The 13,194-nt window shown below is 45.5% G+C and overlaps 1 protein-coding gene across 2 annotated transcripts; it reads right to left on the reverse strand.

The window, feature by feature from the left end:
- Positions 1 to 1,945: 1,945 nt before the first annotated feature.
- dnaaf11 (dynein axonemal assembly factor 11) lies at positions 1,946 to 12,942 on the reverse strand. 2 transcript variants are annotated; one of them, XM_052087540.1, is made up of 12 exons: positions 12,799 to 12,942; positions 11,919 to 12,086; positions 11,764 to 11,841; positions 10,839 to 11,011; positions 10,550 to 10,719; positions 10,201 to 10,353; positions 7,910 to 7,987; positions 7,773 to 7,838; positions 7,543 to 7,612; positions 6,764 to 6,859; positions 6,507 to 6,595; positions 1,946 to 2,906 (listed from the first exon to the last, which is right to left on the reverse strand). In XM_052087540.1, the coding sequence occupies exons 1-12, from the start codon at positions 12,806 to 12,808 to the stop codon at positions 2,711 to 2,713; spliced, it is 1,347 nt and encodes a 448-aa protein (XP_051943500.1). In that variant the 5' UTR covers positions 12,809 to 12,942; the 3' UTR covers positions 1,946 to 2,710. The 2 variants fall into 2 exon arrangements, with proteins under 2 accessions (XP_051943500.1, XP_051943501.1); XM_052087541.1 differs by lacking the exon at positions 1,946 to 2,906 and adding an exon at positions 5,599 to 5,964.
- Between the last annotated feature and the right edge of the window lie 252 nt (positions 12,943 to 13,194).

The following is a 13,194-nucleotide window of genomic DNA, read 5'->3' on the forward strand; positions in this document are numbered from 1 at the left end:
TTTAAATTCAAATGTGATCCGTTCAAGAAAAATCCCTTTGCTCAAAAATGTAAATTACGTGAACCAGCATAGTTTGATTGTGAAAGAAGAAATGTGATTGCACAAAAAAAAGACCCAAATCAAATCCACATACCAGTGCAGCAAAGAGAAATGCTACCAAATGACCCCCAACCCACCAAAAAAAATAAAAAAAGAGAGAGAGAAGACCTCACTCACATTTGACAAAACAGAATGAGCAGTATCGGAAAATTAAAAAAACAAAACAAAAGACTGATGAAATATGAATGGCTGGAGAAAGCTGATTGGTTGACACGAGGAGCTGGCCTGATAAGGACGCAAACGTAAAGATTAGCAATCAGATCATGACAAGGAAATGGAGGAATAAGAGGAGGAGGACGATGAAGAGTAGGAGGTGAGCTTGTGTTTCTAGCTGAGCACGAGGAAAAAAAAAAAATCGCTGAGCTTGGCGTCTTTTCCACTGGACATCTTCTTCTCCTGCTTCCTGTTACACAACAACGAGCTCTCCGTGGGCCGTGATGGGCTCACAATTCCCACAAGGGACCTTCAGGGTCTGCTAACCCCTTGCTCTTATCAACATCTTTTTTTTTTTAGGGGGTCAAAACTCAAGGAATCCAAGAAATCTTCGAGTGATGTCACGGTTTTGAGCGTTAAGCGACGTGCAGGCTCCACTGGAGGAAAAAAAAATAATCAGGCTTCTTTTTTTGCCTTTGGCTGCGGTTTAGAGTGAGCAAGAGCGAAGAACGCAGGCAGGCAGAGGTGGGGGGGGGTGGTGACTTGTGGATGTCGGGATTGGGAGAGGGGGTGGGGGGTTGCTGGGTGATACTCTCATCCCTTAAATTATTCATCAAAAAACAAGAGAGGCAGGTTAGAAGGCAAGCGAAGGAGCTTCCACGGGAACAAGCGAATCATTGCAGGCGGTGGCGGGCCTGCGTTTGGTGGATGCTTCCAAAACGATAACCCTCTGCTTCCTTGTATGTTACTCTGATGTGGCTGTGAATAGAAAAAAACGTGTTTGGGCATCCCTGCAATCACGTGCGCGGATGCCGACACAAAGTGTTTTCTGATCCAATTTGGGCTGCTCCGAGCAACCAATCAGAAGACAGGAAAATGCCGAGGTCATCGGGGACCGGCACTCTGGCCCTGTGAGGACGCATTTTGAATGCGATTGCTTCAACCGTCCTGTTCCTAACATCGGCGAGCATTGTGAAGGCCCAGGGCAGATTATGTTGACATGGCAACACGTGGAGGCTTAAATCTGATTGGACCAAAAAAATAAAATAAAATACGGGAAGGGCAAAAGAAACCGATAACTATTGGGAATAAATGAATAAATGAATGGAACAAATATTTATAATTTAGCTTGTAAATGTAGGTCGGGTCTTGATGGCCCGTGGGCCCGTTTTCGAGGATGCGCAAGCCCTTCAACTGATGATTTACAAGCAATTTCAAGCGGTCCTTCACACACAACGGAACAAAAAAGTCAGGCCGGGTCGCAATCCTTCTCCTAAGAACAAATCCAATGAACTAAAACTCACTTAGCTAATAAAAGTGTCTGATAAGAAAAATGCAAGCTGCGAGGCCAGCCTATTAAAGAGGATTTACCTCCGCGTGTAAGTGGAGAGGGCACAAACATCTTGGCTCTTCTTCTTCACGCACGTCAAGTAGTCGATGCTGATTGGGTGATGAATAGCTCGGTGGCACATCCGCTCCGTTTGCTTATTACGACATTCTGGAAGCGCACGGAAGGAAAACACACACACCACACACACACACACACACAGAAAAAACAGGACAACCGCACTAGCTGAGTACGGTTCTTTCACTTTTGTTGTTCCGTAGGTGAGTTCTGATGGTGACTCGAGGCTCCACAATGTCTTCCGGAGACGAGCCAGGTCACCAGGAAGTCATCGTAAAATTCAAAAGGTTTTTCCCATCACGCTTTTGGAGACGTTTTCCAAATCTTTGGGGAAAAACGGCGAAAGCTTATTTCACTCTTGTAGGGTGTCCGTTCATTTTCCAGCTCATGTCAACGGAGCAGAAAGTTCACCGCAAGCGAAGAATGGAAGCAGGTTGCCGACTTAGTTCGGGTAGTCAGTTAAGACAAAGAACCGACTTGCGGGGTGGAAAGTGAACTTGGAAACGGTAAAGAGGATGTGAAAGCTGGAGGAGAAGAAAAAGAGAAGGTAGAAATGTGGAAAAGTTGAGAACGAGCGGGGGGAAGGGCAGAAGGGGAAAAAAGAGAGGAGCAAAGTCCCAAGTGGTCCTTCCTGACCCAAGTGTGCCTGGTGAGTCAGCAATCGAGGATGATTTGTGTCGTCATGGCAACAGACACGAAACAAATGAAACGCAGACATAGGAGGATGAGACTGCACATGATTTGTTGTGTCTTGATCTTTTTTTTTCTTTTTTTTGGGGGGGGGGGTTATTCCAAAATCTTGACAAACATAAAGACGATGTCCTGAAAAAATACAAACAGACGTTCCAGGAAAAACAAAAAGACCTTGAGATTAGTTCACTGTCTTCAGGAGACATCCTGCACTCAAGCACAAAGCTAAGCAGACAAGAGTCCCCCCCCACGGGTCTACCTTCTCAACTTGTTGATCGTTATTCCACACGATCTTCCTCAACAACCACACTGCAGTCGCGAGAGCGTGAACGAGCCTCTTCTCCGTTCTACGGCAGGGTTGGGTTAAATGAGCGGCGGTACGTCGGGGTCATCCACAAATCCTTCCGAGGGTTCGTCGTCAAGACGTGCGGCGGCGGCGGATGGATTCCAGCCAGAAGTTTCCAGCGGCCCTTCGACGGTGCGGGGACGTGTCACGATATTGGCAATGTCCACGGTTCCGCTGGCGTCCACTTCCAACCTCTCTGGAATGGAGCGTTCTCTGAGGAGTCAACAAGATACATTTGAAAATATACATTGCGTGAGTAGGCGGTATGAAGCGGAATGTCTGTTGTTTCAGTGGGTTGTTGGGTCAAGTCCCGTGGGTTGGCCGGTGGGTCTGTGGGGTCAGTCACTGGGTTGTTTGGTCTGTCATTTGGGTCGTGGGTGAGTCGGTTGCTGTTGGTCAACTAGTTACTTAACTCATTCACCCCCTAAGACGTTTTTAAACGTCTTTTCAGACTTGGTCCAGAATTGGCTGGTAATGATTGAGACACTAGTTCAGCCAGTCTTACAAAACCTCCGTGGGTCAGCCACTAAGTTAGTCAGTCAGTTGCTTGGATGACGGGTCAGTTAGTTGGACGATGGGCAGGTGAGTTAGTGGTAAGTGGCAAGTTGGTCAGTTCCAGATTTAGTAGGGTAGTCGGAGAGCGGGTAGGTGGCTCACTGGCTCAGTCAGGGTGTCGTCGTGTGAGACGGATGGGGCTGTCAGTTTGTCGGTTTTGCCGAGTTAACAGGTCAGTCACCGTTTTTTATCGGATGAGGGGTCGGTTGCTCAGTCACAGGGGCAGTGGATCAGCTGGTCAGAGAATTGGTCATCAGACGATGGGTACGGGGGTTTCGTGGCTCAGTCAACGGGTGTCTCGGTCAGTGAGACAGTCAGTCAGTCAGTCAGTAACTTGGTTGACATGTCCAAAAATAGCCCCGCTAACACGTTGCAGCAATTAGCATCAGTGTGCATTTGTGTGATTTCGATCCGTTTGATGACGGACATTTGGCCACTTGGCCCGCATGTCGCCTCGTCACGTGACCTGAAAGAAAGTTTTCCGCCGTGTTGGCCTTGAGCCGGCCCTCACTGATGGCTCTCTAATTGAGTTTGATGCGGCCGGCGTGACAGCCTCGCCGACTTCTGCTTAGCGTCAGGAGACCATGTCCGTGTCACAGGTCCCATCTTAAGCCCATCTGCCAGCGTGCAGATAAGAGGCAGACTAAAGCAATCACTGCTGGATGTCGTCTTCTGCACGGCTGGATGGATAATCAAAGACCCACCGGCACTACGCTACCAAACCACCTCATCCGCTAAGAAGCTAACGTACAAGTCGGAATCACTGACTCTTTCCTACTGACTACTCATTATGTGGCACGTTTCATCATAAACAATAGGCCAGGTCAATAGGTCAATGGGATGTGAACTGAAATAATGACAAAAACGTGTTTTTCAATTTCCTAATAAAAAAAAACTAAATCTGAGACAAGAATGAAGCCTGAATTGCCTCTTGGTCAGCTGGTTAGATGCAAAACAGCATTTCAGTGTTAAGTAAAATAAAATCGTCATCTATTCTAGCTGGGGGGATTGTTGTCCAACAAAAATATAACAAAGAAAATCTTTGGATGGTGTCTCATGTTTTGAGGAGTTAGCTAAACGCGCTAACTAGACACACTGGCGCATTTTGACAAAAGCTTCTCCTTTTTGAAAACTTTTCTTTTGATTTTATTTCCTTTTACTAGGATCCATCGTAGAAAATTTAACCCGCGCTGGTTTGCACCTGTATCGAGGCAGTAAATTCTCCCCGTCTGTGACCGCTGCCCTTTTTCTCAAGCGAAGTAGCATGCTAGCCAATTGCTACGAAAATCTTTGGTTCAAGGGTGACTGCCGCCTGTCTCTCGAATAATGGCCGCCCTTGAACATGAGACAAGAAGCAATTTGTGAAGCTATATCAACTGCGTGTTGAGTCAACAACATGATCCACCCCCCCTCTCACAGCTACCGTGTCACGCAAGTTGATTTTCGACAAGATCGTTTCAGCTTTTACCACCCTGAAGTACGTGTACCATCAGAGTAAAAAGGTCTGCGGACAGTTTAGCGACATAGCATATTAGCACGCAGGTGAGCAGAACGTTGCAACAATTTGCGCAGGTCGCTCGCTGCAAGGATGCTTGGGGTCAGGGTTCGTGCAAGAGGCGGAAACAAACATCACGTAATCAGTCGCGGGGGTTGGAGGGCAGCTCCAGTCTCCAGCGAAACCGTCCAGCGCTGCATTATTGGAAAAGGATAAATATTTACTCATCAAAAAAGACTCACAGGTCAACTTTGATTTCTCGCACCGATGACCTGATCTGGGTGTTAATGCAGTGGCGTAGCATTAAAATGAATGAAAGCGCCATTCATTTATTACAGCCTCCCAGAAGAAAAAAAAGGAAAACAGCACTCGATAAGAATATACTTCATATAAAAAGTTGTCTTTGGGTTTTGCGATGAAATATCAAAAAAGATCTCTTTGAAAGAGAGGAAGACTTTTTTTCACAAATCATTCTCAATTGCTAAATACACTTCATATCCCATCACTATAAAATACCATAAACAATTTACTCAACTCCCAGAAAATGGAAAATCTGCTTTTTTTTCCTCACATTGTATTCTTTTAAGAAAATAAATATTCTGTGGAAATTGATGCAAACTGATGTTGCCCACAAAAAAAAAAATCGCCTCAATTTGGAAATATGATATCTCTGGAAAATATTTTATTTGAAGGCCAGTATCACCCAACAGTATGTTGCTTTTACATTATCGGAATATATCAAGAGTTAATCGTCGCTGTCGCTGGAGTGACCAAAATAGTGAAGCATCTCATCTCAATCTGGCTGAAAAATGAAGAAGGGACCTCTTGCACTTGTCAAGTCAAGTCAACATGGAGCAATTGTGGACCCTACCAAACCGTTAAGGTCAGAACTTTCATGTCACCCTGAACTTTGAACTTCCCCTACCAATAGCTGCCGATCGTGATGCAATCATGATGTCATCAGTGAGCAGATCAAAAACCAATGACACCGCGGAGGTTGTCCTAATGGCGTCCATGGAGAATAAATCAGCTGTCAGCTTTTTTTGGATCAAACGTTTGATTAAAGACATTGGTCACCAGGGCAGGGGGTGGGGGGGTTGAAGGACGACACGCCACCCTGCTTGTAAAATGCTGATGACGGCGCTGAGACAGTGATGAGCCAGAAACCAGCGTGTGTTTTATATACACAGAACCCTCGCTGTTGTCATCAGTGACCGACCCCTGAAACAAGAAATCATGAATAATGGATAGGGCCTACCCCTATAGTTTTATATATTTCTTTTATTCCTTTAGAGCACGGGTGTCAAACTTGAGGCGCCGGGGGCCTTATGGGACCCGCCACATCATTTTATGTGGCCCGCGAAAGCTAATCAAAAAGAAAACATCACGCAAAATAGAAGGATGTAAGTGAAAACACACGATTAGAAAGAAATAAGACGCGTGAAAAAAAAGATGACAACTATTTATGACTCGTCAACGGCACCTCGACGGAATTTTTTTTTCTTTTTTTTTTCTTGAATTCTCATTCAAGAGGTTTTTTTCTTCAGTTTTTGTCTTTTCCAAATTATTAGATGATTTTGGCATACCGATCCAGGGAATCTTGTTGTTTTTTTTTGGGAGGGGGGGGGGGGGGGTTCCCCCAAATTCATAAAATGGGACCTGAAAGCATTTTCATGTTTTTTTTTAATTCAGTCATGAAAATGTCAATATTATATAATGTTATTTCATTCGTTTTCGTTGCATATAATAACTTTGGCGTGTACCTTTTCTTGCTGTCGGGCGATCTGCGGCGGCGGCGGTCGTCTTTCGATGGATGTATGGCAGCTTTTGTCACCTTGATTTCACCTTGAGCCTTTAAAAGTAACCGTACGTCACGTCAACTTGGTTAGAATTATCTGCGAAAAGCAACGTGTCAGCGGCGTAATTCGTAATTGTTGTCACACTGACACCAATTAGCGGCACTTAAATTGAGAGTCATTCCAACATACGCTATTGCCTTCTGAAATTGGCATACACGTACCCGGGGCATGTGGAGCAGCAGGTGCCCCGTGGTCTGCGACCGCTGTGCCGTGGAGCTGTCGGGCTTGACCTCAGCCGGCAGAACCAGCTGAAATATCTGCGCATTTATTATGTGAGCGTTCATAACAAGCTGTTTCATCATGACTGCACATTTTTTATGACACACATTCCATAAGTTCTCCGAGGGAGCCGGCCAGTAGCTAGCGCGCTGTAAGGTTCAAGGAAACCGTGTTCAACTTGTCACCTGATGAAATGGCCCAAACTCGCCAGGCCACCCGGCTGACACCCGCCGTAAAAACAAGCGTCCCCCCCCACCCCCCATGTGGATTTCAATTTGACGGTCAGCGTGAAAAGGCGGCCATGAGTGAGGCGAGAATAATTTAAGAGTACATCGATCAGGCCGGAAGGTTGCCAGGGGGGGCCGAGGCGGACTGAAAAACTCCCACCGTGTCATACCACCGGGGGCAGGATGCGGTTGACCTCCTGCGGGACCCCCTGCGTCAATGTGGTCCAGTCTGCTAGCTGTGCAAAAATGAACTCTGCTGCTGACTCAGCATTTGCATCGGCGCCAGATCCTAATCTGCAGCATCACGCTTTTTTACTGTAAACCCCCCCCCCCTTTTCCTCCCGTGTGTGCAACAACAGGAATGTCATCACCATGACGATGGTGATGCTACTTGTCTAACTTCATCATGATCCCCATGGCAACGGTGATGCGATCGAGGTAACTAACTCCATTTACCCTATTGTCATGAAAATGATCAGTAGGTTAACACGTACTTTTCCTTTGATGGCAACTTTGACGTACGTTGGCTGCACGTCCACATCCATCAGGGAAGTGTCCATGTGTCTGTGAGGGGTGTTGGGGATCACAGTGAATACATTTTCCCTTTTTCAAGCTTGTAATTAATGTAATTGTCACCTCTGAGAGACAATTACAGTAAAAAAAACAATTATGCAGCTTTTTAGTTGCTAAATATGTGTGTGTGTCCACGTGTAGGCCCATGTACCTGTACACTGCCAGGTCTAAAACGATCCTGCTATTGTTGTCGTCTTCCATCAGAGAGAAGTCCAGTCTGTAAAGTCAGAGAAGTTCATCATTCGACATAACATGATACTCTTTGTGTGTGTGTGTGTATAGTCATACTTGGGCTCATTGACATTCAGGACTCGTCCATCAGCAGTTATCAGAGTCTTTGGGGGCTTCACTTTCTTCTCGTTGCCTCTGCAGGGACACGCAACACCATCAACCAAGCTCTATGTGTGTGTGTGTGTGTTTGTGTGTATCCTGCAGTCGCATTCTCTATGATATATTCTCATGACGCTCCTGTCTGGAGCAGAGGATAGTCCTTCACACCTCACCCCGCATAAGATTACTGTACAGTCATCTGTCAGTCACACATAAACACTTGCGCATGTGCATTCTTGTACACACACACACACGCACAAAATGGTCAGCCATGAAAATGACAACTTTGCAGCTGATGTTTCTTGATCCCTGCTTGGCTTGCTCATTGCAGGCGAGATGGGCGAAGCGTCCGTGGAGTGAACCCCTGAGTGGCGGGTGAAGGGTCGTCCAGCGGTCGAGGCGAGCGTCTCATCACCGTAACTCGTTGCCGTGACCGGTCACGGTGACAGGTCGCTGTCGAGTGCCTGTCGGGAGCTAAAGTGGTGCTGAGTTGAGGCACTTCCTGACACAATACTTCCATTGAGGCCTCAGCAAACCACACGTCGCCATCTATAAATGGACACTGAATCATATTAGACCACAAGTAGAACATAGGATCACACTGAATCGCACAACAGACCATGCCGGATCACTCTTAATTGCACCGGAGCTAGCCACACAACACTCAATCACACTTGATCACATCCAACCCCACGCTGAATCATACTTGGCCATACTTGATCAATCACTCGAGATCCCGCTGGATCGCATATGATCACACTGGAACCACATTCAAGCACAAGTGGATCACAGTGGACCTCATAAGATCACTCCGGACAACACTGGATCATAATCCACCACACAGCAACACATTTGACGTCGATGGCTATCTATGATCATGAAACACACACTGGATCGCTCACCCACAATGAATCCAACTCGACCACATTCAATCACACTTGACTGCAATGGATCACACTTATTATATTCGACTCGGCATTGAATCACACTGGATCATATTAAACCACCACCCCAGACTGGACAGCAATTAAGAATGCACAGCATCTCAAAACACTGGCCCCCGTTGCCACCCCCCCAGAACCGCCACTGACACATAACAGCGGTTGAGGCGGCACCGCGTCGACATTTATTCACCAGCAGGTTGTGCACAGTGCACCTAAGTAGGGCTGAAGAAGTTGATTGGGTGATGCTGTGGCGACATCCAGTGGTGAGAAGTGAAACGTGCGGCTCATCATTAATGGCTGTCCATTGATTTCGGGAAAACATGTTCATTTTCCCAAACGGTCGGTGTATTTCCGGGCCACTAGCAGCCTTCGACACCTATAGATACATTTTCACGATGCGGTAGGGATCCATATAAAAAACAAATTAAAAAAAATGGATGATGCTGTGGCGACATCCAGTGGTGAGAAGTGAAACGTGCGGATCATCAGCAGTAGCTGTTCGTTGATTTCGGGAAAACATGTTCATTTTCCCAAACGGTCGGTGTATTTCCGGGCCACTAGCAGCCTTCGACACCTATAGATACATTTTCACAACGCAGTAGGGATCCATATTTAAAAAAAATTAAAAATGGGTGATGCTGTGGCGATATCTAGTGGTGAGAAGTGAAACGTGCGGCTCATCATCAATGGCTGTCCATTGATTTCGGGAAAACATGTTCATTTTCCCCAAACGGTCGGTGTATTTCCGGGCGACTAGCAGCCTTCGACACCTATAGATACATTTTCACGATGCAGTAGGGATCCATATAAAAAACAAATTTAAAAAAGGAACATTTTTTTTCCATTAAAAAAAAAACATCTGTGAGTATACGGGTGTCAAATGTAATTTTTTTGCACCCCAAAATTACACATTTGGACTTGAAATTCTTGGTAGCGTATTAGGCCAGGAATACACTGCTTGAGAACAAATTGGTGTGAATGTGGTTGGCCGTTAAACTCAAAAGAGTTTGCAACCCCTGGTTAGAGCACTGGTTGGGAATTCCGGTTCCCCGATAGCCAAATCCTGCCTGCTTTAAATCCCCCCTACTCCAACGCACCAGATTCAAAAGTGAGAGCTCAAAAACAGGCAGCATATGGCTCTCAAGGAACCGGAGCTCTTGACACCTGGGTTAGAGTCTTCAAAAAAGCTAACATGCTAACTCCACACAGAACTCAACATTCCAACCACCCAACGTGAGAAGCGTGCAGCGAACGCGCTACCCACATCGCAGCCCAGTAACTGCGAAGTTGAAAGCGATGACTCACTTCTCCTTGGCCCTCCGCTTGGCCTCCAGGTGGCGGTGAGTTTCCAGGCGGGATTCTGGAGTGAAGGGACACGGCGTGTGCCAGAATTCCTTCTCCCGTCTTTCTTCTTCCAGTTCGGTCAGCTGCTCTTGCTTCTCCTCCGAGTCACCAGCACTGCGAGGACAAAAACAAAGCGACGCCATTAAAGTGACACCTTAATCGCTTCCATTTGGAGTTGACATTTGAGGGACTATCTTGGGCAACTGTATGGAATTTTTCATTAGTGATGAGGGGGAAAGGAACCAGTGTGTGACTCCCACAATTTCATTGAAAACATGATCAAATCCATCGACGGGGACATGACTCGTACCTACTTCCTGATTCCTCAGCCTGCTTCTTCTTGGCCTTCTCCTCTTCCTTCTCGTGCGCGGTCTTCCACAAGTAATGGTCCTCCTCCTCCAGGACACGCATCCTCAACTCCTCCAAGCCCTGATTGGCCGCAATGCGCTCGGACCGCGTCACTTCGGTGCCGTCCAGACACTGAATCCAGACAAGGAAATTAGTCAACCAAAAATTTGGAACGATAAAGTTTTGTTCTCGCAAAGCAAATGAATTTCACACCCAACCCTTGACCCTTGTGTTTGCGCGTGACACCTTACCTTGAGCTGGGGTAAGGTGGCGACGACGTACTTGCGGTAGCCCTCGAAGAGCGTGCAGGGATTGCCCACCAGGAAGAGTTGACGCAGGTGGATGTTTTCTTTCAGGCTCTCCACGCTGCTCAGACGCCCCACAAAGTTCACCGTCAGGTCCAATTTTTGCAGGTTCTCGCAGCCTGCGCACACATATGCATACACACACTTTCATAAATGACGAGCCAGTTTGGTAATTTGATGTTTAGCTTTTGTTGTAGCAAAATGTATTAATGTATTAAAATGTATTCATTGGTTTTTGACAATAATTGAGTTGAAAAAAATACTTGACAACTGTTATCATATTAGTGTGATTTTCAAATGTTCACAGAAAAAGTCATCTAAAAACAATACTTTTCTAATGATACAATGCAATACAATGCAATACATGCTGATTTATATAGCGCTTTCACAACAGCGGCAGCTGTAACAAAGTGCTTTACAAAATGATTAACCATAAAGCTGGCCTCCTACAAACAACTGCCATCGACATAACAGTTTTGATCTTCTACTCAAAGGCTGTGCTGATCTGTAATCCAAAGTGAGGTAATGCTGCCATCTCTTGGGACCTGTTTGCCATTACAATGACTTATAAACTTGATATTAGAAATTAGCGATGCTCTCTTCCCCACCAACCCATTGAAAAACATACTTGACAAATATAATTGTCTGTGGCAGTAAACGTTTGAATTACAGTCGACCAAGAGAATTTTTTTTCAATTTTCTAAGTGACCACCAAACTTTTGATTGGTAATGTGATGTCCTTTTTTTTTTTTATTTGTGTTTTCTCTCATGTAAAATACGTGCCTTTGCTCAGCTAGTTAGCACGTCCGCTTCTGACGCTTACACGCACACACACGCACACAAATTGCGTGAAACATGCATTCCCACACACCTTGCAGGTTTTCAATGACTTCTATGTTGTTCAAGGCCAGGTTCAAGTACTCCAGCTTCTTGAGGCGTCCAACATTCTCTGCCAAAGAAAAAATTAAAAGACCAGCTTCTACCGCACATCCACGCACACACGCAACAGCAAGACGTGGTCCTCACCGATTCTTGGTATGAGGTTATTCTGAAGATAAAGGATCTTCAGATCCCTGCACCAGCGCTCGATGTGCTCGATCTTCTCGATGTCCTGCTGATGCAGGGAGACCTCCTCCAGGGAGAAGATCTCACACTCGTTGTGCTCGGCGCGACGCCGGATTAGATCTTCTGTGACTATAGACGGACGGGTGAGAAATAGTTAGAAGTTAACTAACAATTAATCACTTCAGTCGGTCGACCAGCGACTTGGCTGGCACACAAATAGGACTGGCCATTAGTGATGGCGATCAATTCCAGCTCGAAAATGGTGATCATACATTTGTTGTTGAGTACTGGAAATGTTCCCCCCCCCCCATGTATAATAATAATAATAATAATAATGATAATAATACATTTTATTTATAAGCGCCTTTCAAGACACCCAAGGACACTTTACAATAACAAAAAAACACAAAACTGTATGGTAACTCGCGCGTTCATAAAATGTTGAAGTATTAGTAGTTACTTCACTAGTCAGCAAAAAATAAATAAATGTAAGCCTGTCAAGATCGTGTGTTTCGGTTTCTAGCTAGTGAGCTGTTCATTCACTTGTATTGCAACTAGTCATTGAATGAAACAAGTGACTTATTGACTCAGTCAGTCAACGAGTTAGAACGCCGTTTAGTTAGCTGGTCAGTCAGTTAATCACTTTGACTGAAGTGTCACGTAGTAGCAGTGAGCTACTTATTGAATGACTTCGTTTGCGCGTCTGTTGGTTACGTCAGGTGTAGTTAGTCAATCATTGACTTTTGCTGTAATTTGTCGGTGTTTAGGTTGAGTTACTGTGTCAGTTTGTGTTCAACTACATGATTTGGGTAAGCTTCTGTAGAGGAAAAAGTGGACTTACTGTGAACCATCTTCGGTCTTCGTTGTCAGTCGTTGCCGTAGAAACCAAAGCTGCTGCAGATGCGTTCAGGCACACTGGGAAACATGAGTTTCATCGACATCGACCCTCCTCTTGTCACTTTGCACGCAATTCAAAAGAGCTCGGTGGCTGCGGATTTTGTTTACAGCTTTCCCCACAATACAAATAGATATACTGCTACATTCCTACTACACAAGATTCTTGTGAATTTTCCCTCATATGCATTTTCGAGCAAAGATCTTCGTTGCTGGGACTCCCAATGTTTTTGGTTTTTTTTTGAAAGAGCTAAATGACTTCACTTCTGTTTTACTTCAATCCAACATAACAAAAAATGTGACAAGTGGTACAAACCTGTTCGCCCATGTCACTGTCAGACGA

Source organism: Hippocampus zosterae, chromosome 15 (assembly GCF_025434085.1).
Source record: "Hippocampus zosterae strain Florida chromosome 15, ASM2543408v3, whole genome shotgun sequence".
NCBI classification, from domain to species: domain Eukaryota; kingdom Metazoa; phylum Chordata; class Actinopteri; order Syngnathiformes; family Syngnathidae; genus Hippocampus; species Hippocampus zosterae.